Genomic DNA, 26,245 nt, shown 5'->3' on the forward strand with positions numbered 1-26,245 from the left:
AGTGACTCATGGTGCAGACCGTTCACTCAACCCCATACCACATCTCCCACGGGAAAATTGTTCCCTCACTGGCCCAGCAGTGCCTAGATACTGCAGCCACACCAGTGCCCAGGTACCAGGGCTAGCCAGGCTTTCTCCATGCTGGGAAATGGTGTATATGTGGGTGGATCAGGTCTGACCAGCACTGGACTCGGCATCCACACTTTTCCTGTCTCTGTGCATGGCAAGGGAGGTTTTCCTCACTCACTGAGAATCCAGGTTGATTGGAGACTGAATACCTTAGAGTATAGCTGGGAGGAGGGATGGACACTGCTCAGAAAAGAGTGGCAGAGATGTTTACCTGGGTCATCTGGGACTTTTGTAGACAAATTGCTTTTACATGAGGTACAGCTGTTAATCTCCAGCACGTGAGAGAAGGGTTCAAACATGCACATACTCTAGGCACTGCAGCCATACCATGATATCTTCTGCAAAATTCCCTGTGCAACTTGCTGTGGCACTCCGTGTTGTGGCTGCTTTTTTTTTTAAAGATTAAACCAGAGATGTTGGGAAGAATATCCTGTGTTCCTCCTTCTTTTTGCTCACAAGGAACCAGAAAACAGCAATTCCTCCTGTTACTCTTGTATCTGCTGGGGTGTCACAGGTCATGTCCAGCACTTTTGTGAGTGGCAAAAGGGAATGGCTCCCATGGCTGTGGTTCAGTCCCAGCTGCTGTGGCTGGGGCCAGAGCTCTTGCTGGGCCAGGGGGAAGGACTGGCCCCTGGGCTGGCACGTGAGCACACGTGTTTGCACGTGAGGCTGCTGCTGTGAGGGCTGTCCGGATGCCTCCAGCGCATTGCACTGCTGATGGAGCCTGTGGTGTGTGCTATGGGCAGGGAAATCTACTGGCACCATGCTGAGTGCGATGTCCCCTACAAGTGGGATACCCAGTCCATTGTGCTGCTGGACCTTGTGGCTCTGTGCAGAGCCTGGAGCTTTCAGCTTTCCTGTACCAGTGAAAGTTAAGAAGTGGAGGAAAAACGTTGCTGTATGTTATAGAGGAAGAGAGGTAAAAAGGGCAGGAAATTTGCACCATGTCCATTTCCCCTTGGCCCCTGGCCGCTGCTCATTCCGGATTCGGGATTTGCGTAGGCAGAGTTAAAAATAACAGGGGTATATAAAGAAGGACTGAGAGGTCTGTGCTGGCCCCGCAGCCACCAGGGCACAGCCAGGCAGCAGGCAGAGATCAAAGCAGGATGCGGTCCAGGCGATGCAGTGGGGCTGGGAGTGTGTGCGGGGTCTGGGGGTGCCACTGGGCTGCTCTGCCAGGGGGTGGGATGCCAAGACCAGTGAGCTTGGCAGCCTCCTGGCCAAGCAGCCGGGCAGCACCCTTGGAAGATGAGGCCGTGTATATTCCCACAGGCAGACATCAGTCGTGGATCCTGTCCCTCTGTAGCCTTTACTTCGTGCTGACATTCACTGGGAGCAACCTGACCCGTCTCCCCTGGCCAGAGAGCTGTGCGGGGAGGCTGGATATGGCCTCTAGCCAAAGCACCCCATCCCAGGACTGAGCTTCCTGCCGGTGCTGCAGGGGTGCTGCCTGCCTCCCCGGGCCCCTGGCAGCCCCGGTCCTCGGCCTTACGTCCCGCTGCTCCCCAGACCCCCGGGCAGGCAGGGCGGACACAGCAGCTTGCTCAGGCCGGTGCAAACGAATCTGCCCTCTGTGCCCTGATAACATTGTGTTTTTTGCGGAGCGGGAAGAGCCTGCCAGCACACGATAAGAGCAGATGACTTTACTCTGGACTCGCTCCGGATTGAATTATGCTTTAATTTCATTTTCAGTTCCTCTTTTTTTTCAGGAGGGGAAGGGGGCTTTGGGGGTACAGGCAAGTCTGGAGGCTCCTGGACCCTTCTCTAGGCAGGCCAGTACCAGGCAGAGGAGAAGACAGAGAGTAAAACCCAGCCAGATTAATTTTCTGCTCTCAGGGATATAACCCTGGAGTGTCACAGTTGTTTAGGCTGTTCTGTGGTGTGGATCTCCCTGGCACCTTTCATGGGGTCCCCTGTGGAGCTTTTGGGACTTGGCTTTTGCCTCCCACTGAAGCAGAAGCTCTCTGTGCTGTGATGCTGTAGGTGGTGTTGGAGAGGGGGTACTGGCAATGCTTCTGAAGGAGAGTCCTTGGGTTCACTCCAGTCTCTCACCAGGTGACAGCACAGAAATGGATGGCAGTGCAGGTGTTCTTCAGTCCCCAATGTTTTGTGGGGTAGGGGACCCCTCTAGGTCTCCTGGGAGCCCTGCTGAGCAACCTGGGCACCAATTCCACCTCTGGCAGTGCCACAGAGCATTGTCCCCCTGCCCATCCCACACGTGCTGTGTGCCATTGCGGAGGATGCCATGGCACTGTGGAAGTGTTGGCAGGGTTGACAATGCCCTTGGTTTGATGGGGCCACCTCTGGCATACCATGCTGGGCAAGCCACACTCCTCACTTCTCTGCTGCCAAATGTGTCAAAAAGCAAGGATAACCATTAACCCTTTCCTCTTTAGCCATCACCTGCCTGGGTGGCCCTTCCCACCTTCTGTTTGCTCTCTTGGCTTGTTGCTGTTTGATCTCTTGGGATGCCAGCAACTTTATAGTCTGCTGTAGTGTTGTGGGAGATAACCCATATTTCCTAAATGGGCTTCTGTCAACAGGGGGCTGTACATGCACTATCTGCTCCTGCTTGCCTCCAACTCACCTCAGAGGGGGCTTCTGTGGCTGAGGGGCTGACAAGGCTGTGGCAGGGAACCCCTGTGCCCACCCCATGGCTCACAGCAGGAAAACCCTGCCCATGACGCACTCCTGGCTCCCTGCACAGTTAGCACTAGCAGTGCTTGTGTTGCTGTGGTGCCTGGCATGCTGCCGGTCCCCACCATGCTGGCCCTCCCACCAGAGCATCAGTAAAAATAGTTTCCTGGGGAATATCCCACATTTGCAAGAAATACTGGCTGTAAAAATTAAGCTGATCTCTTGGCGACACCTCTCAAAATAAGTGAGCATGAGTGCAGCTGCCAAAACTGCCTGGAAAAGGGGAAACCCAAGAGGAATTAGTGTTTGTCTCTCATGGCATCTTCTCTCACTTATCTGTAAAAGTTTGGGGCAGGAACTGCCTTGCTATTAATTATTATTTGGCCAAGAATCAAGTAATGGGATTAACTGGCGACTTGAATAAACTACTCTGGGAGGCAAGCTAAAAGTAATTTCAAGTAATGCCCACATGCTTCTTTGCCACTTTGGAGGTGACTTTTTCCGAGGGAGGACTTTGGAGCCCATGTGTTTTGACCCAATAGGTGCCATTAATAAACCTGCTGCTTTGCTGGCAGACAAGCAGATGGGGCCCAGGCAGCAGCCCAACGTGTGCTCTGGAAACCAGGGCAGGGATTCTTGGTAAGAGGGGGAAGATCTGAATTGTTGTTGTTCCACTGGATTACTGAAATAATTTATTGCAATGCTCCACCCTTATAATTAAAGCACGGTGATGAAAGCAACTGGTAGAGTAGCTTTGGATTCAGAAGCGGCATGTGCGTGTGGTGTGTGTGCACACCTCACCTTTGGTGTTTATATTTGTTTTTTTTCAAACTGACTCCTTGCTTCTGAATAGAGCAGGCAGCAGCCTCAGTTCTTAGAAAGGTATCTGGACGTGGACAGCTCCAGAAAGCAGGGAGACAGGCTTCAACAGATAAGGGCCATTGCTTGAGGAGTGTAACAGTAGCAGGGCCATTCCTGGTACTGGCTGGATGGAGGCCAAACGGCGAAGATCTCGCTGCGAGCCAGACAGGGAGGCAGAGAGCCCCTGGGGAGGCCTGTCCAGTGCCCTGGGTCTCTGAGCTGTCATCCAACAAGCCAGTATAGGGTGGGTGACTTGAGCGTCTCCCGTAAGGTGGGATAACCTGCCGTCCTTGCGTGCCCTGCCATGGGAAGCCCTCAGGAGGACAGCCCTGTCCCAGGGGCTGCTCAGGGTGGGCAGGGAGTGAGAGCCGGTCCGTGCCGTCCTGTGCCAGGGCGGTCAGAGACTCAGCCACAGCACTGGTCCCTAGGGAGGGCAGACAAACGTGTTGTGGGGGCTGTGAGGCGAGATGAGGTGATGCCGGCAGGGTGCCAGTTCTCGACAGGGTCGACGAGTAGTTATCTCGTCTCGCACACGCACCCTGCACGCAGCCAGATGCGAGCTGGTACGCTCTGTGCTGCTGATTGCTTCACCGACAGCAGCGGCGCGGGAGGACGCGGCTTCACGGGTGCGCTTGCATGAAACGAATGGCGTGGGGGCACCGTGGCTTGGCTATCTGGTTCAATTATTACGGTGGCACAAGCACCCCTTTTTGGGACTCCACCTTCGCTAGTCTCCGTGGCGAGTGTATTGCCCGGCACATCGGTCGGAATGCTTTTACCTGTATCCCTGCGCCAGACCTCCCCGGCACTCTCTGCGTCCACACACGGGTGCATGTGACACAGCCATTGCCCCTGCCCCACTCGGTACAGGGTGCCGGGGAACGTCCGGCTCTGCCACCCACAGCCCCCCTCCCCGCTCCTAATGTGGGCAGGGCTTAAGGGCGCCGCTGCCCCGTTCACGTCGCGGGCAGGATTCCGGCCTCCGCGATCCACAACAGCCCCCTTGTCTCTTCCCCCCTTGGGACATTCTCGCAGAACGGGGCAATGCAGGGCATGGAGACCCCGCTACTCTGCCCGTCCTCTCCCGTCCCGCGCGGGCCCCGAGCGCGGTCCGGGCAGCGGCAACCGCCGACCCCAGCCCGCCGGGGCAGCCCCGCCAGAGGGGGCGCGGCTTGGGCTGCAACAGAGCCAATGGCAAGCGGCGACGGTGAATATCAATGAGGGCCGGACCAATCGGGGCGCAGCCATGCTGTTAACAGCTTAGGGGCGCGGGGCGGCGCAGAGCAGCGCTGCTGCCACGGGGAGCGGAGCGGCGCCGGGCTCTGCGCACCGCGCTCCCCCAGCCCGCCCCGGCCCCGCTGCCTCGGCCCGGCTCGCCATGGCGGCGGCCGTGGACGAGAGCGCCCTGCCTTCTATCTCTACTTTCGCCAATTTGATGCCGCTAGAGGAGCGGCCCGCCGACATGCTCCACGTAAGCACCTGGCACCGGGGAGAGGGTGGCAAGGTGGGTACGGGACACAGCGTTCCGGGCTGGGGCTCAGCCCGGCTGGGGTGTGGGGGGCGGGCCGCCTTCCCGCCGTCGGAGGGCGCCTCGGGGGCGGCGCGGCCCAGCCGGAGTGGTGCCGACCCGTCGGACGGGTTGGGGGGAGCCGCCGCCCCGAGCGGGAGGCGCGGGCCGCGGTGTTGGGGCGGCGGGTGCCGCCGTAACCGTCTACCCGCCGATCCTGACGCTTCATTTTCCCGCAGAGGATGCTACAACAGGATGGCCCCGCTGCCGTCAAGCGGGAGGAGGATGACCTGGGCAAGTTTGTGGACTTGGATTTCATCCTGGCGCACACCAGTAGCGGCGGACAGGGGCCGACAGGCCCCAACTACCCCCTGCCCGAGACCCCCGAGAGCTGCGGCACCACCTACGACAGCGACGGCTCGTACTCCACGCCGGGAAAGTTCCCGGCGTCTTACCCTGAGGGCCAGGGCCACAGCTACGTGGCTGAGCTACTCACTCCGGACCTGCCCAGCCACTACGACCTGCAGCGGAGGGAGTACACGGAGCTGCGAGTGCCCGGCGGCCCCCACCACCACCCTCCTCCCCCCCATCACCACCCGTCTCTCCACCCGACCCTAGGCCGCCCACTGCCCCTGGACCCCGCTCAGCCCTTCGGGCCCCGCATCAAGAAGGAGCAGCCGGAGGAGCGCGCCTGCATGTTGGGGATGTCCACTGCCGAATACCTGGGACCGGGCAGCGGCGAGCACAAGCCACGCGTGGCGCCGGGTCCCGGACCGGGACCGGTGCCGGGGCCGCCGCTGCCCTACCCGGGCTTCCCCCACGGCCGCTTGGGGCCCCCTGAGGAGCCGCTGCCTGGCGCCGATCCCCACCTCTTGGCCGACTTGCCGCCCCACTACGCCGTGGCCCCGCACCGCTACGCGCCCCACTTCGCCCCCCAGCCGCCACCGCAGTTTCATGGACATTTCAGTGTTTTCAGGGAGCCCCTGAAGGGGCCGGGGCCGGGCCCGGCGGGGCTGCCCGGGCTGCTGGTCACGCCGCCCAACTCCCCGGTGCTGGAGTACTTCCCGGCCGGGGCTGCCCCCGAGGACTGCAAGCCCAAGCGCGGCCGCCGCTCGTGGGCGCGCAAGCGAACGGCCACGCACAACTGTGAATACCCGGGCTGCGGCAAGACCTACACCAAGAGCTCCCACCTCAAGGCGCACATGCGGACCCACACGGGTAAGGGCGCGCCGGGGCGGGGACGCGCGCAGAGGGTCTCGGGCGGGGGTGCCGCGGCACATGGTGTGACCCGCTAGCGTGGATCCGGGTGTGTGAAGGGGCGTCGGGGGAGGTGGCACGGGGGTCGTGTCGCGTGGAGAAGACCCCAGCGGTATGTCAGGGAGTGCACGGTGGGTCCCCGTGGTGGGGCTGTGTGAGGGCGTGCAGAGATAGCCCATAGTCAGTATTGGGCTGTGTGGAGGCTTTGTGTGTGTAGAGCAATGGGCAATGGGGATGGCCCTCGAAGTGCTCAGAAAGACACGCTGGTGGAGCTGCGTAGGGACACACAAGGACCGAGGCACGTAGCTACACCACTTGTGTGACGCCTCCAGTTGCTGGCTTTGGTGCTTGGGGGGTCCTTGAGGCAGCAGGACTTGGGGACGTGGAGAAGCCCTCCACTTGGACTAGGGACAAACTGAATAGGGAGACAGAGTGGGGGATTGTAAGATGAGACCCTCTGGCCAAGCTGGGACAGGGAACACAGTGCCATCCCACAGCAGGGATGAACTGGGGACCTCCTACGATTTAAAGCGAAGCAGGGGTGCATGGGAGGAGTGCTGTAATGGGGTAGGGATTCACAGAGGACAAACCTTTGTACATGGGGAAGGGCATAAAAATGGGGGACAAAAGGGGAAAGCTGGGCCGGCAGAAGTCTGCAGTGGGGCTCCAATCTTTGAAGGGTGGGGACCAGGGAACCCCCTTGAAACGGGGGTGCTGGGTAGGGTACCACAGAGCTGAGGGGTTGGGAGGGTGAGAACCTACAAGCCCACTGACGCTCCTCTCCTCTGCAGGTGAGAAGCCCTACCACTGCACCTGGGAAGGATGTGGATGGAAATTTGCCCGCTCCGATGAGCTGACCCGCCACTACCGCAAGCACACAGGGCACCGGCCATTCCAGTGCCACCTCTGCGAGCGGGCTTTCTCCCGCTCAGACCACCTCGCCCTCCACATGAAGCGGCACATGTGAGCAGTGGCTGCGGCTGGACTCATGTCCCCAGAGCCAGCTCACGGTGTAAATAGCGTCGGGCCAGGGATAGCAATGGGGAGCAGCCTAGCCACCCAGCCCTTTCTGCTTGTAATTCATAACTAGTTTTCTCCTGCCCCTTTGAGAGCTGGCCCAGCCAAGTGGTGGGAAAGGCCTGCCTTGGGGGTATATATTGGGAGCAAAACTGGAAAAAAGACCTGCCCAGGTATCACCACTCAGCTCCCCATGCCTGGAGGGCTTCTCCCACCCAGATACCTGGTGAGTGAGGGGCTGGTGCATAAGGGCTCTGTCCCCAGAATTCCTGGCTTGTTTTGGCATCAGCTTAACCTTCTTCCCCCAGATTCTGGCACCCCCCTGGCTCTAGGGGCTGTGGTGGCTGACTCTGGCTGCGTTTTGGCTGGAGCGCCATGCCAGTTGGGCATGTTGGTTGTGGTGCTGGGAAATGGGTTGCTGTTTGTCTCGGTTGTGATCATCAGAACGAACCTCCTGACCCAAAGCCCAGAGTGGATGGGGGGAGGGTGGGATTTGACTGGCTCATGGCTATAAAAGTTTGCAGGTGTTTTCAGCACAGCATCACCTTGCACAGAGGGCAGGAATGCTCCTGTCCACCAGCCTGGGACCCCACTGGGCATTCCAGCTCTGGCCATTCCCAGTTTTCTGCCCGAGAGCCTAAAATGTCTCTCCTGGCTCGTCTGCTTTATTTTGTCTTGTTCTTCCCCTCAGGATGACACCAGGTACTGCTGCAGCTGCCTTCCCCATGCTGCTTTTTTTAAATTTAGTATGTAAAGGACAGTGAGTCCAGCTATGAATGCCCAGGTCTCTGCTATACTTGAAACTTTTGTAGAGGCGGGGGACAAAAAAGAAAGCTCAAAAGAAAATGAGTCTTTTTATGTGCAGCTTCTGCAAAGCAAGTTGTAAATTAAACAAAGCAGTAATATATAATGTTTCTGGTTTTTTAATATATTTTCTTCCAGCTGGGAATACAGATGAGTCTCAGCTTTGGGAAGTGCACTGTTCCCGTCTGTGTATATTGTTAATTAACATTTCTCTGCTTGGGCACGTTAGGTCTCTTGCACTCTGAAATGTTACTTTTCTTTATATGCAAACTGTTGAAATATTGTGATCTGCTGTATAATAAATAAACAAGATGTAAACATGAAAGAGCCAGGAGAGTTTACTTTAAAGGTTTCTTCTAAGAGGAGAGGGTGAGGCTGAGCTTGTTTGTCAGTAAATATTTACATCGATGTTCATTTCTGCTTAAGTTAGCTGCGGAGGATCGATGGGGAACGCCCAAACCTCGGCATCTGAGTAGCATCTCCTGTGCAACAGCTCTTGAGTCACCCCACTTCCCTGTGCCTCAGTTTCCCTAATCTGCAGATGGGGCAATTGTGGCACTGGGATGGTGTGACTGGTCCTGCGGTGAGTCATCTCCAAGGGGAATGGCAGCCGAAACTCAACTGACAGCCTTGTTGGTCCTGAATTCTTCCTGAGCAGTCCTGTCCCACTGTGCCTCACAGTGGGAGCTCTGCAGTACTGGCCTTGTGGTCACAACCAGGAGGGAGGTTGGTGTCAGCTGCCTGGTCCTGGGTGCTGCCTCTGCTGTACTGGGGATGGCCTGGCAGCTTGGTGGGGTTTAGGTGCTGAGGTTTCCCTGCGTTAATAGGTGGTGACTCAGCACAAGCATGCTGGCAGGTCCTGAGCTCAGCAAGCAGGTCTGGCTCCATCCCTCCCTCCCTCCCTCCCACAGCTGATTACCTGTGATGCACGAATCCCTCTGAAGGCAGGAACTTGTCCAGACCTGACACCATGCTGGCAGTGCAGGGAGCACACAGGCTGTATGATGCCCTGGCCCAGGGTTGTGGTGGCAGCAGCTCTCTCCTCCTGTGCTCACTGCTGCAACCCCCAGCAGCTGGCCAGGGCTGGGGGGTGCCCTGGGGCTATTTGCCCTGCAAGTGGAAGTGGGATGTAGCTGGGTTGATTCCACTCTTTCCTGCTCCGATGGGAATGGCAGAGCAGGTCTGACATTCCCGTGAGGAGTGGCTAATATTTTGGTGTTGGGGTCTTTGTTCTGGGACCAGTGCCCAGCCTTATGGTCTGCCCTTGAGCAGGTACAAAAGCATGGGTGATTTCAGGCAGGGTGGCAGCAGCTTGGGATATCATTTTCTGCCTGTAGGCCTGAGATCAGGACTATAGGGCTGCATCCACAGGTGTCACAGATCTATCAAGCTCAATCGTCCTTTCCACTGCTGCCTTCACCCTCTGCTTGCCCCACTTCCTGAGAGGTGACTGTGCTGGGACACATGTGGCCTGTGATGAGGTACTGGGGAACTCTTGTTCCTGGGACCACCAGAGCCCAAGGACAAGGCTACAATGCCAGGAGATAGCTGGGGCAAAACTTCTGCCTCTTCCTTGGAGACTTTCAAAACGTCACATGGAGGGAGAGGGAAAGGTGTGGGCTGTTTGAATTAGCGATGAGTCAGGCTGGCAAAGCCAGATGGGGAGAGTGCGTGCCTGCGTGTTTGTGTGCTTATAAGTAATCTCTGGCTTTGTGTTTTTATTATGATTATTATTTTATTTCCAGGGGAACGATGAATTTCTCCAACCATCCCGTCCCACTGGAAAGGCTGGCTCTGCTGTCCTGTCTTCCCTAAGCATCCTGGGAGATGGAGTGACGGTTCACGGCTGTTTTGAGGTTCAGCTCTGAGATCAGAGCACAAACCAGTTCTTTCTCGCCTTTCATTATTGCTGTGCCAGGGCAGGAGTGAGGTCCGGCTCTGCTGCCCGCTACCTTACACTACCTTACACTACCTTACACACACACAGGCAAGAGCAGAGGAAGGTGGCTCCTCCAAACAGCTGCTCTGGGTTTGGTCCCTGTGCCTGGGGCAAGACACTCCTTCAGGCACACAATGGGGCATGGCAGTCAAATGGACCATCATGGCTGGGAATCACCGCATGGCTGGGGATGAGTGGCTGTAGTGGAAAAGATGATTATGGTCAATTTGTTGTTAATAAAGAGCACCCTCTTCCAATTGCCTGGGCCAAGACACACTCTCCATTGGAGGAGGGAGGCCAATCCTGTCCCCAGCAAAACCTGCCCTGCAAAGTGATGAGGGCAGCAAGAAAAGACCTTTGGCAGCACTGAGGCTGGGGTGCAATCGCTGTGGTACGTGCACCTGCAGTCAGCTGGAGAACACTGAGCTAGGCCATGTCTCCCTCCCTTCCTTTTCCACCTTAGTCGCTTCCTGTTAAAGAGGACACTGGGAACTGTGCAGAGGTCCTTGAACCCTCTAACTCTTAAACCCCATGGTTTTGGGATACAGCTGACCTTATCCAGTGAGGAGGCAAGTGGGTAAAGGAAGGAATAAGATATGGAAAAACACCTCCCAGTAGAAGTCTGAGTCATGGTCACACTATGGCCTGGCATCATGAAGTCACCTGCCAGTTGGAGAGGAGCCCTATGGTCTTCAAAGCTGGAGAGGGGTGAAAGAAGCTTGAGTGGGTTTCTGTTGTCTGGGGATGACCCAGCTCATGAGGATCCCCCATGCTACAGCCAACAGGTCCTACAGCTGGTCTGGGATGGTTGATCTGTCAGGAGGAGTGTGGCAGATCTGAGGGTTCCTTAGCTAGAGCTTACCCCTGGGGATGCTGTGGTCCATGGGAACAGCATGGAGCTGGGGAGGAGACAAGAGTGCTGTGGGTGGGATGCAGCCTGGGTGCTCCAGGGTGGGAGGATAGTTTGGCGGTGCTTGGACACAGGCTGACACAGACCATTCTTCACCACAAGGTCAGAGCTTGGGTCCCCAGGACCAAGGTGTCCCTGCTGAAGTATGCTCCCAGGGCTTAAGTCTCCCATCAGAGGAGCAGTGGGAAGTGCCCAGTCCCTGCCACCCAGGAAAGGTCCAGCAACCCGTCCCCATGTCCATGCTGCTTGGGTGGGCCAGGTGCCACGATAACGGGGCTGTGGCTGTCACCGCACCCTTAGGAAACATTTGGCTTCAGGCACCTGAACCCACGGGGAAGCGATAACTCCCGGCTCACTTGCCCTGCCTGGACCCACACCTGGTGCTGTTGTGCCTTAGTCACACACCGAGAGTTTTTCCACTGCCGGGCCCCAGATAACCTTCTCCTGCTCCACTGGCCACAGTGTTTACACTTGTCCTCCTCCGCTGGTGCCAGGCTGGGAGACACACACACCCTGAGCCCTGGACCAAAGGCACGCACACCTCTGGCCTGGGGCCACCTTTGGTCATGTTTGGCAGTCAGGGCATGGGTAAAGGGCATGAGGTGCATCCTTCCCCAGCATCCTGAGGTGGGTGAGGAGCTAGCCTGGAAGGGTCCTTCCTGCCAGGGCTAAATCCAGGGGCACATTTCTTCCCCCAGTTGCTTGGTGGCAGATTGCCCAGGCTCGGTACCCTGGACATCCCTGATATCCAGGACAGCTGGAGGTGGGTGTAATGCCAGAGTTCCAGGGCACAGAAGCATTGGGCTCCTCCTCACTGCTGGCTTTCCCTGACTCCCTGCATTCCCTCGGTTGTCCCTGTGCCCTGGCTAGACAAGACCACGGTGTTCAGGTCTGGGCACAGTCCCAGTGCAGGACTCCTAATGATAGACAAGGTACATGACTCAGGTTTCCAGCCTTTTCCCTTACTCTGTGCAAGCTTTGGGATGCAGTGGCCAGAAACAATAACTCCAGGCCCCCCGCTTAAACAGCGCTAATTGCTCTGCTGATGAGCCCATTAGCAGAAGCACCCAGCTAATGTGTTTCACCTGCAGGTCCATACAGCTCCTGGTGGGACACAGCTCCCGAGGCTCACAGAGGTGTGGGGGAGGCAGGCTGATAAGTCAGAGATATAATAAAAAAAACGTACTGAATGGCCCATCTGGGTCTAGGTTTTATTTTTTGGAACTGGTTTTTGTTTTCTTTAAGTGCTGTTTAACAGGATGAAAGGACTGCTAACAACCCGCCATGAGTGGTAAAAAGAGAGGCCCGCTTTTTGGTCTTACAAAACTCTCCAGGGAGCTGCAGTACCAGGCTTGCCAGGCAGGCAGAGGTAAGTTGGGAAACCTTTTTCTCCCTCTGCAAGGCTACCTTGGGGGACTGTGGACCTCACTTCCAGGCCAGTTGTGGCAAAAGAGCAAGGAAATATGCTAGAAACGCTTAGTAATGTCCACCCACACTGATGGAGGAGGACTTGGGTGGATGAGGAAGAGCTGGGAGCAAATAGGCAGGGCAGGCAAAACCTCAGGATCAACTCTTTTGGAAGGGTCAAGATGCTAAAAGCCATCCTGGGTAGCATGGAAAGGGGTAGAAAAGGGATTAAATGATTTCTGGGGACAACAGAAGGTACTCTGGGTGTGTCACCAGTTCCCATAATGGCACATTGGCGGGGTGTTGATATAGAGGTGATGTGCCAGTCCTCGTGGGAAGGGTTCACTAGCAGGATGGGAATGGTGGTAACTTCAGTACAGTCTGGCTGGTGTTAAAGGATTCCATGCAAGAAGAAGCGGGGCTCAGCTCATCCCAGGGCTGCATAGGAGAAGAGATTCCCCTCAGAGGCATCCCCTCTGCTGGGCTATCCAAGGCGGCCAGCAGGTCCCGGTGTATCTGTGCCTTGTGCAGAAACCACCTGCTTCAGGCAAACCTCTGCCAGGCAGCTTTGCTGTGTCTGGATCTGGCAGGAAGGTGATTTCTCGAAGTCCCGCCTGGCCCCACTCTGTTTTCTCCCCTTTCCTTGTTCCCCCATCTTTTCCCACAGGGAAGAGGAAACAGGACAGTCTTACTAATAAAACTTTCACTCCGGGCTGCCTCATGTGAGCGCTGCGGCTCTGTAGCATAGAGCATGAGGGCGAGGAGCTGTGCAGGAAACTAGGGTCAGTCCCGGGACCCCGGGACAGCAGAGTCCCCGAGGGCACGGGGTCGCGGCAACGGGGGCAGGCACGGTGGGTGCGACGAGCGGATCCGCGGCGCCCCCCGCCCCGCGGGCCTGGCTCGGAGGCGCCGGTCAGGCGCGGCGGTGCTGCCACCTCCTGGCGCGGGAGCGAGCTGCGCCCGCAGTGGCCCGTGCGCTCGGAGCGGGACGGGGGTGCCGGGACCCCGCTGGGGCCGGGCGGGACCGCGGGGAAAACGGCGCCGGCGGCCTCGGGCCGGGCGGCCACCACCTGCCAGCAGCGGGACTCGAACCCGCCATCCTTCTCCCTCCTCCCCGCGTGGTGCGTCCCCCAAAGCGCTCCGGGCACTTCCGGGCGCCTCTTGGCGGGAGCGGAAGCGGCGCTGCCCGGACCGCCGTATGCGCCGCACGTCCCGGTGGCCGCGGAGCCGGCGCCGGTGGGTGCGCGGGTCCCGCTCGGAGCGGGGCGGTCGCGGCCGCGCGGGGAGCGCCGCGTCCCGCACGCCCTCCTGCGGGCTTCCCGTGATCCCCCCGCGGGGCTGCGGGCTGCGGGCGCGGCGTGCGGAACCCCCGGGACCCGCCGGGTGCAAGGCCCCGTTGTTGGGCCTGGCGGGGGGATGGGAGGCGGCCGAGGGGGGTGTGTGTCTATGTAGATATAAGTGTGTGAGTGTGCGTGTGCATGTATATGCGTGTGTGTGTGCAGATATCCGTGTGTGTATGTGTATACACACGCACCTACGCGTGTTTGTATGAGTCCGGGATACCCCCGCGGGTGTTAACCCCCGAACCCCGGTTTCCCGCCCTCCCAGAGCTGGAGGGGACGGACAGGACGGCGCAGAGAAGGCCAGAGGGCAGGCGGAGACATGGCGACGGGGGCAGATGTACGGGACATCCTGGAACTGGGAGGTGTGGAGTCAGAGAACACGGGCACCATCAACAAAAAGGACATCATCAACTCGGATAAGGTGAACTGCATTCCCCGGAGGGGCTGCTGCGTGATTTCTAGGCACGCACTGACCTTGCATGTGGTGTTTGGGGTTAATATTAGAAGAATATACGGTATAAAGTGTGTACCTTCTTAGTTACCTGTGCCATGGCATCTGGTGTGGGATTTAAGCTGGAGCTGTGTAAGTGGTGTCCTGCTGAGCTGGGCCAGGCTCCAGGACATTCTCAGCTGTTATCTAAAATTGTCATTTTATGAAGTATCTAGCCTCAAAGCAAATTGAAATAACACAGTTTTGTTTTAGAAGAAATAAAATATCGTCTGACTAGTCTGAATGACAGAAGTCTTCCAACCTGTGTGGGGAAGGTGTGTGGGGTTTTGGATAACTGGGATGGATTGCCTGTGGGAATGTGGCAAGTTAGTAAGCTCTGTTAAGGATGTGTGACATGATGTGCTATGTTCTGTATGGTAATGTGTTACAGTATCTTGTCTTCTGTATTTTGAATTTGGGCAACGTCTTGGCTGTCCCATGTTTTGCAAGGTTTCGGGAAGGTCAGTTTAGGAGTCATTATGAGATGTGGGGATACTTTGAAATGAGCCCAGGGTACTCTCTGGTACTGAGGTGGTCTGATTTGAAGTAAAGCCTGTGTATTTGGGGAAGAAATAAAAACAAAACTAAACATACATAACCCATCCCTAAAAGCTCTTCCTGACTGTTATTGTTTGCCTCCACTGAAACGTTTGTCTCTGAAGAGAAGCACTGTGGTTTCACTGCCTTGCTAGGGCTAAGGCACACAGTGTAACTGGTGCAATAGAAAACCAGTAAGTTCCAGTCATTCAAAGACTGAAATGTTAAAATTCTCAGTTATTAGCTATGTTGGTGAACAGTGTCTGGTGAGCAGCCTGTTGGCTGGATTCAGCCTGCAGTGTTGCTACTGAGTGTTTGGAGTTGTGAGTTCTTTGATTTAAATGTGTTTGTGTGTTAGGCAGCAGAGAGACCAAAGGATTACTGGTTGCTGGCTGTCTCTTTGGGGCAGGGACCAAGATGGTTTTCTCCTCAAGTATACTGTAGTGTGAAAAGAGGAAGGGAAGGTGCAGTGAAAAGTTTTGGGAGGGGTGCAAGAGGCCGCTTGAATGAAACATTCTGAATTTCTACAAAGTACTGAAACTAAGCCAAGCCAAACCAAAGGTGTGAGCTAACAGCTAACTCTCACATGGAGAGTGCAAAGTTGCTAATAACAGTGCAGCACTTGCTCAGGATATAGATCTGTTCTCAATTAGAAAAGAAACGGATTGATGTCTTGAAATCACAAGAGAACCATGAAGTCCTTTCCAGTCCATTAGCGATTGAGAATGTTAAAATAAAAATTACTAGGCATAAAAACATTTAAATCAGCATGACCAAGTAATTTGTTCTCAACTCCTAAAAGAGCTGGCTGAGCTGATCTCTGGCCTGCTGATATTAACTTTTAATAAATCTGGGAACTTTGGGGGAATTCCAGAAGCCTGTGTTCACACAGGGTGTGTGGTGACCTGTAGGTAACTGCCTTGGTTGGCCTTATATTGCTCCTGGGCAAAGTGATGGACACACTAGGAGAAGGTGTTTGATTAGGGATGAAAAGGTGCTGACATAATGCATGTCTGTCATGAAGTTTTATGGAAAGTAGTTGTAGTCCAAAATGACAGGGACTTTTTTTTTTTTTTTTTTTTTTTGGTGGAATCTTGAATTTGCTTAATAAAGGTGACTGTATGGATTTAACACAATTTATGATGCAGTGTTAGTTTTAGTAGTGAAAAATGTTCTGATTTAAAATTTGGTAGAGATATGGTAAACAAGTATGTAATAGTAGTGGCTGGGCTAGTAAAGATGGTACAGTTAGATCAAATGCTCAGTAAACTTTTCCCTGGTAAATCAAGTGTAACTTCTTAGTGTTTCTGTCACTGTACCCACCTGAATCCAAAACTGATGACCTGATACAGTTGATTACTGATAAACTTGTATATGTATATGTGTTGGACTGTGTCTTAAAGACCATCGATTCTGTCAGGGGTTTAGGGGCCAGGCTGAATTATGTGCACTGAATTCCTGTTATGAAGAAACTGTCAAAAAATTGTTTGCTGTGTAAATGGGAGAGTGGAGCTGGGACTGGAGAACTTTGGTAGGTGATACTGGGTTTTTCTGAGGGGCTACTGCAAGGGTATAATCACAGATGGTAAAAACTGAACCTGCTGCAGAATGAAGTGACAAAATCTATTAAAAAAATGGGAAAAAAATTCATACTTACTATCTTCTCAAAAAGGTAGAGAATCACTTAATAAAATGAGTTAATATTTCTGAGGGAGGACAGTGCTTGCCTAGTAAGAAAAGACTTAGTGCACCAGCCCCTGCAATCTACAGCCAGATGTTCAGCTTGGAATTTAAATGTGTTATCAGCAAGAGTAAATGTGGTTACTGGTGAGCCCTATCACTGAAAGTGGGTATGTTCTGTCTGTCAGTGTCTTCCACCAGGAACAGGCACTCTCCTGGAGAAATTCAAGGTGTCTAAAACCAGATAAAAGTAAAAACCATCACAGGGCACCAAGTTATAATGTTTTAATGTTCCTCCGGGAATTTCTGCTTCTGAATCTAAAGTGTAGTTCTTTTGTTTCAGAAAAAATCCAAGAAATCTTCAGAGACATTGACGTTTAAGAGGCCGGAAGGAATGCACCGAGAGGTTTATGCACTCCTCTATTCTGACAAAAAGTAAGAGCGCATGGTCATCTGTGCATGTTGTGGGGTGGCCTGGGCTTTTGGTGGCAGGGCAGCATCCTCTTGAAACCAGTGGCAGTCTAGATTCCCAGAGTGATTTCCCCTCTGTGCTCAGCCCATGCTTGTGCCTTTCTCCTAGTCATGGACAGTGTCTGTTTTCTCTCTTCTAAATTTGAGGGGTTTGCTTGATATAGGAAATCAATTAGGTACAGGCAAAATAATCTAATGCAGAGAAACCAGCACTCTTATCCTTTGTATCTAATTCTTTCTTAATCTTAGCTGGGACTAGCACTGCTTTTATATCTGCAAAAAGAATTCAGAGCCTGAAATCTGTTTGGGTTTGTCTTGGGCTACTTCTTACTTCTCATCACCAGCACTTTTCTCCACCACAGGGATGCACCTCCGCTGCTGCCAAGTGATACAACTCAGGGTTACCGAACAGTCAAAGCAAAACTGGGCTCCAAGAAAGTCCGGCCGTGGAAGTGGATGCCTTTCACCAACCCAGCGAGGAAAGATGGAGCCATGTTCTACCACTGGAGGAGAGCAGCAGAGGAAGGGAAGGATTACCCTTTTGCCAGATTTAATAAAGTAAGTGGGAGCACTTTCAAACAAAAGTATATAAATAGCGGCTGGAAAATACCCTTCAGTCGGTTTCTTGGCTGTCCAGACAGGAAGTTGATTCTTTCAACAAGTGAAGGCTGAGTTAGATTTGGTAATTGTATTTTGAATTGCAGCATGACCTGCAGCCATGTGACCATGGACTGATATCTCCAAATCATTCAGGGGAAGTGGGCTTTGTGTGTGGTCAGAGCTTGCTAGACACACTGGTGTTTCAGGTGTGTAGTCATGAATTTGGTGAGGAGGACTTGTGATATGTACCTCTGTTCCTGACCAACGTCTTCCCCTTGATTATAGGCTCAGAGTAGTAAAAGGTATTCTATTCTGAGTGAGACATAAAAGTCTTAAGTCTTGTTATTTTGCTCAGTATGAAAAAAATCGCTTGAGCTTCATGGCCAAAAAGGTGGCTTGCAACCTCTTGGCCAGATTCCAGCACAGATGCTGAATTACTTTGCCTTCCCTCTGAAATTGCTCTCGTGGTATCAGTGTGGTGCAGTCCCCTGTTCTTTGCGTCTTACATTAAATTGCCACAATGTGTTGTTGTAATCTCCTGCTGTCTTTTGTCCCAGATGTATCTGCTTTGAGTGGCTGGGCCTTTCATGTGTATGCACAAAGAAAACTACATCAAGATTTATACTTCAAAGTCAGGACCTCCAGAGTTTGGAAGGAGCAGAGTTAGGGTGCTTCCATAATGTAATTTAACTCCCTTCATGATGCAAATCTGAAAGAGTGAAAAAACCCTGTGCTAACATGATTCCACAAAAGCTCTGCTTGTGTGTAACCGTATACAATATTTTAAGTTTGTAACCCACAGAGCATCAGCTCTAACAAAGCTTGGCTTCCTGCAGAGTTAAGTGGTTGGTTGACCTTATATGTTATAAGGCTCAAGCTCTGACTGATGCTTTTCCTCTAGCTGGGACATTGGTAAGAGCCTCCTGTGGTATCTCTTCTCTGATGTCTGGGGTGGAAGTCTGAAGTATGACTCACTTAGTTGAAGCACCTACCTAGCTGTCTGAGTGAAACTTTGTGAGGCTAATTGTCTCTAAGACTCTACTGCTGGAACTGGTTTTGGCTGAGTTCAACTGAGTTTATCAGAGGGGGCCACACATCACATATGGGTGCCTTAATTATATGATTCTCGTTTCCTTAACTTTATCAGGTACTGTGAACTGACACACAGAAGAGCCTTCAGCAAGGCTGTAACCTTTAGATTAGTGGTACAGACCTTTGCCATCTGCAAGTGCACAATTACATGATATCAGGAGCAAGTTGTTATCCTTGTGGTGCTGTAGTTGAGAAAGTTGAAGGTACTGATGAAGAATTTTGCAGATATTTTTGCTTTATCAGAGGAAATTTACTTAGTTTTCTCTCTTGGGTTTCTTATCACATACTTGATATACCTCTGGCTGAATCTTTCTTTCCCCTTGGCATGTGCCTGGTGTAGTCTGTCCTGTTGGTTGCTCAAGCTCTTTAACCAAGCTCCTGGGTCACTGCTCAGTTGTTTTCCCTTTTGTCTGTGCTTCCAGTCTCCAGTACAATTTCCTCCTTTTTTTTGTGAGATCCGAAATGTGAACTTGGGTTTCACCATGTATGCTGAGCCTTGTTTCAGGGTGTCAAATAGGAGTATAAAAGCAGCTTTGCTGATGTTAGAGCAAAGCCCTCTCTCAGCCAGTACTCTTTTTTTTTTTTTTTGCTACCATCAGTAAAGGCTGAGCAAAAGAGTATGAGAATGGGGCAAATACATTTTCCTACCTTCTGGTGGTCTTTGGCTTAAGAATTTCTTAATTTGAAATTTGTGTTTAATAATTCTTGCTAGGTTCATTCAGGGCAGAAAGCTGCTTCATGAGTAGCCCATGCTACTGAGTTCTTCAGGTTAATTTTGTGTGGTGTGTGAAGGTGCTTTCTTCTGCTCATTTCAAGCTGCTGCCTTGAGGTTTAGTCCCTCTGATTAAAGTCCTTCATTGTGTTACGTGATGTAGTAAATTGTCCTTGCTGTGTACTGTGTTTTCTGTAATGGGACATGGCCCTCCTGTGCACTCCCTTGTTCTCAAATGTTCTTTCTTTTGAAATGAATGGAATAGGAGTGAGTGATCCACTTACGAGAGCATGGTGGGTTTATGTAGGCTGTTTTTCTCTATCTCCCTCATAATTTTTACTGTTTAGTTTGTATTTTTGCCTCTATTAGGCATTATGCTGATGTTTTCACAGAGCTGTCTTGTAGCTCCAGAATCTTGAGCAGTTTCAGCTAATTTAGTACTCAAAATTTTGTGAGTTTATAGTGTGAAATATTGGACTGAGAGAGGTTTTCTGGGCCGTTAAATCCTCCTCTTGGCTCTTTCAGGCCCTGCCACAATCTAGTCCCTTTCATAAACTGGTCAAGTTCCTTTTGAAAAGCACTTGGCTTTTCCTGCCCTGTGCTTCCTTGGGAAGCTCTTCTAGATTGTCTTTGCTCCATTTCATTTCCAGGTTAAATTCTCCATGTTAAATTGGCATTTCTTTGCAAGTCAATTTCATTGTTCTTATTTCAGTTGTTCTTTTCTTCCCATGAGTATTCCTTTCATTTCATCTAGCATACTTGAAGCCTGCAGTCAGATTCTCTTTCAGACTTGCTTTGCTAGGCTGCATTCTCTTCCAGTCTGCTGTGGGAAGACAAGCTCACCACCCCATTACTCATGCTCTCTGTACTTGTTTCCATTTCAGTGCATCTTTCCTGACCAGGGATCACTAGTGTTGTAGTTGGTATTCCTGCCAGTATTCTTGTTGTGCAGTTGAAACACTGCCAGTTTCTGCTGGAAATCCCTCTCTGGGGGTTGTATTTGCCTTTTCATGGTTATGTTGCATTTGAATGTATAGTCAGCCAGTGGTTGGCTCAAACTTCCCATCTGTTCCCACCTTCTGATTTCTCAGTGATTCTCACCTGAGCAGCCGTGACTGGGGACTGAGGAAGTGTTTTGGAAGTGTCTTTGCTCTTGTTGCATTCTCTTGTCTGATGAGGCATCTGCCACCTTCCCTTCCATCCATTGCAGAGGGCCCTGCTGGCTCTTCTCATGTGTATGTGCTCCTCTAGAAATTATTTTGTTTCATGCTGTGCATGGGACATCATTAGAGTGTCTGGTAAGATGGCTTTGCTCCCAGTGGAAGTGGTACTTGAAGGTTGAGGTTCAGTACATCCCCAAGAAATCTGCTTCACCTTTGAGTTTCTGTGTCTAAATGACAGAGGAAGGCCAGTAGATCTAAAGAAGCTGTTATTTGGAAGCTCAAAAATGCTCCTCCGAGCTGTATGGAGTTCATGAGGATGACTTTTCTGGTGACAGGACACAAAACCACTGAGGCATTGAAGCACATCTGCTACCTGCATGCACACAGTTTTCTTCTGGAGGCAGAACCTCCTTAGGCTGAGCAAAGTTGCTGCTTGAGGAAGTGAGTGAGGGGGAATAAGTGAGGAAAGCACAGGCTTGTTTACACTTTTGCTTTACCACATGCTAGGATTTCCCCTAATATAGTAAGTGTTTTTGCTGTTTCTATAGTACTCATGTGACACCTGTGTTCTGGATAGAGCCCTTGCAGGGCAGTTCCAGGCTGGGGACAGTAATATGGACTTGGTCTTTTAGGCACCTGGGGTACTGTGGGAGTTGGACTGTCATTTGGTTCTGTCATTCTGCTGGGGAAAAGATCTATGGGGAAAGGAGGGACAAAGTTACTTGCCAAGTTCATGGCCTTCAGTTGTACGGTACATAGTCTTCAAGATCTTCATGATACTGTCTGCACCAAACATGAAAGAAGTATCAAAGCAGAAGGTGTGCTAAAGGCTGGGGATTACTGCTCCTTGCCTTTCCTGTTCTTCCTGTACAAGTGAGCATGTCCCAACCCAAGTAAAGAGTTAATTGTCAGAGCACTTTGTGCCAAGGTATTGGTTTTGCTGTATGGGAGGAATGCAGGGACGTGGGCTGAATCTTTGGTTTCACTGTCATGTTAGCCTGAAATTTTGAAACCCGTAGTCAGGATGTGGGTTGCTGACCTCTGCCTGTGTCAACCAATCTGAAATAGGTTTCAACATCCTAGGCAGTAATTCCTGGTAGGCTTCTCTGAGTATCTCATTATGGCCTTGGGATCACACATTGCTCCATATCAGGTCCTCTGCCTGCTCCTCATGTTTCCTGTCAGGACTCATTGCTCAGGGTCCTCCTGTCATTGCCTGCACCTCCTGTCAGTGCTGTGCTCATGCTCTTGGCTCAGGTATCTTGGCAGTGAGGAGGGCAGTGCTGCAGGAGAGCTACCATGGTTTTCTCTTCTCTCCACAGACAGTGCAGGTTCCTGTTTACTCAGAGCAGGAGTACCAGATGTATCTCCACGACGACGCGTGGACCAAAGCTGAGACAGACCATCTCTTTGACCTGGCTCGGCGCTTTGATCTGCGCTTTGTGGTCATTCACGACCGCTACGATCACCAGCAGTTCAAGGTGGGTCCTGGGAGCTGAGTTGCTGCTAGCAACCTGCTGCTATGGCATGTGCAGGGTTTTCTGCACTTGAAAGACCAAATTACCCTTTATATCAACTTAATTAGGGGAAAATAATGAATTATTGGCAGCAAGGAATATTGAATTTCCAGCAGAAGGCATTGCGGCTTGCTTCGTTTGTAATTAAATCCACTGTGACTTGTTCTCATTCCCTGTTGTGTTTTATTAGAAAGTTAGAAGGTTTGCACCTGCCAGGAGAACAGCTTGTTGTTCCTTGAAGATAAGGCAGATGGAGAGTTTATTTCAGCAGGCTAAGTGTTTTGGATTTCAGTCTAGGCCCTTGGAGAAGGATCTGCCAAAGCACCCTGGGGGCTGGGGCTTCTCCCTGGTGCTGTTCCTGACTTGTGGTCTGACATGGTGCAGGTTTCCATCATCTCTGCTGTGAAGTGCACCGTCAGCCATCTGAAATTGCAACCCTGGAGTCATGATTGCTGATCTGTACTGCTTCCATGCCTCCTGGTGACATGGGGAATAATGTGACATCTGCAGAACAGCCCTAAATGCTGTTTTTGTTATCCTCTGAAATGCTCACATGAAGTGTCTGTAGCAAAGTAAAATAAAGAGTATGCCCAGCTGAGCAGCCCAAAATCTTTTGTGCTTGGGTTAACAGAATACAGCTCAGACTTCATGAAATCATGGGCAGTGAATTGATGCAGCTGATACCTTCTTGGCTGTGACTTGATTGACCATTGGAGCAACTCGGAGACCTGCACATTTGCTGCGGTTTCCTGCTTGCAGGATTTCTCCTCTCAACTCTCCTTGCATCCTTTTATCTTCATTGCTCAGGATGCTTCACTGCTGTATTGTCTCTAAACCCTCAGCACTGTTGGATCTTTTGGTGGGTGTTTTTAAAACAGTAGCTGTGAACCCATGACAGTTAATTCATGCAGCTCGCTGGGAAACTCCTCCTTTCCTGTCATTCCCCTGGCACCTGCAAGGGCCCCTGCTGGCCTTCCTCCCAGGCACTGTGCCTTGTGCTGTATGTGATCATCCTTCAGCTGGTGGTCCTTAGGTGGCTACTGCACAAGGCTTTGCTTACTTCTTCCATAATGTTGTCCTCCTGTGATGTCTTCCACAGAAAAGGTCAGTGGAGGACCTGAAGGAACGGTATTACCACATCTGTGCCAAGCTGGCAAACATTCGTGCAGCTCCAGGCACAGACCTAAAAATCCCAGTCTTTGATGCTGGCCATGAGAGACGAAGGAAGGAACAGCTGGAAAGGCTTTACAATAGGACACCAGAGCAGGTAACTTGGGGAGGAGAGCATCACTTCTCCAGAAGATTGATAAATTGAAATAGTAGATGTATGATGCAGACCGGAGGCTGGGAAAGATAAAGAAGGGCTGGACAAGAAAAAAGCAGCACCTGAGCAGGGCTTAGGTCCCTTTAAGGAGTTTTATAGGATAATAATAATGGAGAAATCTGACTATCCAGGAGAGAGGCCTACATGAGCAGAGTAATGGTCTCTGGTAACTGCCAGGAATTTCTCATTGACACTGACTGTATTAGTCCTGTGATAGAAGCAAATTCTCAATGTCCTTAGGCATACAGGAGTCCTGTGGAGCGAGAATTATTTATTTGATGTTTTCTGGAAAGATTTTTAAAGTCTAAAACTGCATGCTTAGTTTTTCTGTATGTTGAAACCATGTAATGGTCCTAAATTTTAGAGATTAAGAAGGTGTGCTCTCCATAGGCTGGGGGAGAGCATCCTTTTCAGTTAGTTCCCTCCAAGGAGAAGTCCATATGTGACTTATTCTGCCTCTTCCCCCCGCTGACAGGTGTCAGTACTAGGCATAGCTGTTCTGGGTTCTATATGCTATGTCTGGGGAGGGGAGCAATCTTTTCACAACACTGTATTTGCAGCTTCAGCGCATTTTTTAACCCTTCTGTCTGTGCTTTTGGTTTCTGGAAGATGGGTTTAGTAATTTATGGATTGTTGAAGGGTGCATCATAAATGTTGTGATACAGTACCTGCCAGATTGTAGAGTGGCATTGCCATGAGTGCAGGGTAAGGTTATGGAGTGTAACATGCTCTACAAATCCAGGAAGTTAGGCAGGAGCATAAAATCATTCCCGGGCTGGCCCAGGGCAGAGCTGTTATCGGTAGATGGCCCCCTTGCCTCACCAGGCCTCCTCTGCTCTCTGACTGCCCTGACGTGCTCTGGTCTGCAGGTGGCAGAAGAAGAATACCTCATCCAGGAGCTCCGCAAAATTGAAACCAGGAAGAAAGAGAGAGAAAAGAGAACCCAAGATCTGCAGAAGCTCATCACAGCTGCTGACACCACCACTGAGCAGAGGCGTGCTGAGCGCAAGGCTCCCAAGAAGAAGCTGCCACAGAAGAAGGAGACAGAGAAGCCTGTAAACATTTCTATTTTTTCCCCATTACCCTGTTTATGCTCTGGCTGGGTAACATGTTTTCTGCAGCAGTGCTGTGGGGATCAGGCCCTTTTTGGGTGGGGGGAGTACCTTCTGGCTGCCTTCTGGCAGAAGTTTTTTGGTTGCATCTTTGGAAGCCAGATTGGTGTAAGGCAGCCATTGTCAGCATCCCCTGGTGTGCTCTTGGTCTCTCCCCCATTTGAAAAATGCTGGTTTAAGTCCTGTTTCTCTTTCCATGCCTGAGAAAAGGGGTGAAGTAATGCCAACCATTCGCATCATGGCAAGGAGAAGCATCTCCCTGATTCTTCCGAGTGTGTTCTCTTACTGCTGTGTAGGGTTGGTCCACAAACCCCTTGTCTTTCACCTACCTTCTTTTTCTAGTTCAGGTTTTGGTTTCTTCCCCAGCTCCTGGATCTCAGCAGCATCTCCCCAAATTCAGTACATGTCTCTCCCCTGATCCTCTGCTGTGATCAGAGCAGCCCTGCTGTGGAACTCTTGTATTCTGGGAACTATTGCTGTTTCTCCATGAGCTGAGCTGCAGTCTGAGGAGCCCAGAACACAGCTTTCAGTTCACATTTGATGCTGCCTCAGTTTCCCTTTCTGGAGAAAGGAGGACAGCATGGACTGATCTAAATTCAGCACCTTCAGTAGGAAAGGGCTGTTAAAAAATATCAGATGTTTACAGTGAGTCCCTGGGAATTCCTGTCCCTCCACCTTGTGAACAGAGAGCAATTGTGCCATTTTTCTCCAAAAGATTCTCTACAGAGAGTGTAAGGAGGAAGCAGTGAATTCTAGACAGTTATTGCTTGAAGTCTGCCTAATGGCTACCACTTCCTCAAAACACTTCTGCTGCGTCGTGTCCCATGTGTGTCCCTGCTATGTGATGAGTGTAGTATCACTGGGCATCTTGTGCACTGAATTCCCTTAAGGGTTGTTCTGGGAAAACTCAGCCATGGCTGGCATATCTCCCTGTAGAGAAATAAGTTTGTCATTGGTGGTAATGAGAAAAAGAGGGCTGGAGAACGGGGCTGGAAGGATGCTGAGGATGCCAGGGTGAGGGAGTCCACCCCTAAGTGTTGGCTGGGGCCTGTTTGCAGGCATGTAGTGCATAGGCACACCAGGGTGGGCAGAGAAGCAGTTTCTGTTGTTGCACTAGCATCATTTCAACCATGACAGAGTCCATTAGGAGTCAATTACCAACCATAGCCAGGAAATGTTAAGAAAAAAATTGCATTTTAACTAAGAATTTGAATCGGGAGCTGCATCAGCATCATTTCAACAAAGGAAAATCATTTAGCAAAGAGTCAATTGAGGTTGAAGCGTTTGCAGCATGTACAGGCTGTACAGACACATGAGGCAAAAGAGCCCATTTAATTGCTTATTGCTGAATGCAAGTCAGAATTGGCTTGGCTGAGGCAACAGTGCTGATTTTCCCACACTGCTTATGTCAGGGTGTTCAGCAACAGGCTGAGGGGCAGAGTTTGGGGAGTTTGGAAGCCAGCCTTCATTCAGAAGAAGCAGGGAAGATGGTTTTTGGTTGCAGCCTTGTTTGTAATTAATAATGTAAGCAGGGAGGCTATATCCTACCAATGATCGAAGTGATCTCCATAAGTTCATTAGCCCTGTTGGTAGTTAGAGAATACTTTTTCCTTCATAGTCATGTTTAGGAATCTTTTCCTGGGTCCTCTGTTTATTGGACAGACAGCAGATAACTGAAATAATACTAATGCCTGGCCATGCAGAGTGGTTTGCAGGGTGCCACCTCAAGACCAAGA

General features: G+C 51.7%; 3 protein-coding genes across 6 annotated transcripts in view; 2 read left to right on the top strand and 1 right to left on the bottom strand.

The window, feature by feature from the left end:
- Positions 1-4,886: 4,886 nt before the first annotated feature.
- On the top strand, positions 4,887-8,539 carry LOC134046538 (Krueppel-like factor 2). Of its 2 annotated transcripts, none has more exons than XM_062497099.1 (3): positions 4,887-5,131; positions 5,374-6,352; positions 7,183-8,539. In XM_062497099.1, the coding sequence occupies exons 1-3, from the start codon at positions 5,006-5,008 to the stop codon at positions 7,356-7,358; spliced, it is 1,281 nt and encodes a 426-aa protein (XP_062353083.1). In that variant the 5' UTR covers positions 4,887-5,005; the 3' UTR covers positions 7,359-8,539. The 2 variants fall into 2 exon arrangements, with proteins under 2 accessions (XP_062353083.1, XP_062353084.1); XM_062497100.1 differs by having other exon boundaries at positions 4,889-5,098.
- A 129-nt stretch (positions 8,540-8,668) lies between these two features.
- The window catches only part of DMAP1 (DNA methyltransferase 1 associated protein 1), a 36,449-nt gene continuing 18,872 nt past the window's right edge, over positions 8,669-26,245 (top strand). The window contains exons 1-9 of one of the 3 annotated variants that reach the window (XM_062497097.1): positions 8,669-8,938; positions 9,958-10,068; positions 12,307-12,430; positions 14,077-14,232; positions 16,862-16,953; positions 17,352-17,547; positions 21,879-22,037; positions 23,173-23,340; positions 24,267-24,452. In XM_062497097.1, the coding sequence (XP_062353081.1) occupies positions 14,131-14,232; positions 16,862-16,953; positions 17,352-17,547; positions 21,879-22,037; positions 23,173-23,340; positions 24,267-24,452 (903 nt within the window). In that variant the 5' untranslated portion in view covers positions 8,669-8,938; positions 9,958-10,068; positions 12,307-12,430; positions 14,077-14,130. Of the gene's footprint in view, positions 10,069-12,306; positions 12,431-13,651; positions 13,705-14,076; positions 14,233-16,861; positions 16,954-17,351; positions 17,548-21,878; positions 22,038-23,172; positions 23,341-24,266; positions 24,453-26,245 lie in introns of those variants that run through there. The other 2 variants (XM_062497096.1, XM_062497098.1) reach the window with 2 other exon arrangements.
- Positions 13,252-14,132, bottom strand: LOC134047011 (proline-rich proteoglycan 2-like). The gene is made up of 2 exons (XM_062497936.1): positions 14,056-14,132; positions 13,252-13,912 (listed from the first exon to the last, which is right to left on the bottom strand). Exons 1-2 carry the CDS (start codon positions 14,130-14,132, stop codon positions 13,252-13,254), a joined length of 738 nt encoding a protein of 245 aa, XP_062353920.1.

This window comes from Cinclus cinclus, chromosome 8, assembly GCF_963662255.1.
Source record: "Cinclus cinclus chromosome 8, bCinCin1.1, whole genome shotgun sequence".
In the NCBI taxonomy this organism is placed as follows: domain Eukaryota; kingdom Metazoa; phylum Chordata; class Aves; order Passeriformes; family Cinclidae; genus Cinclus; species Cinclus cinclus.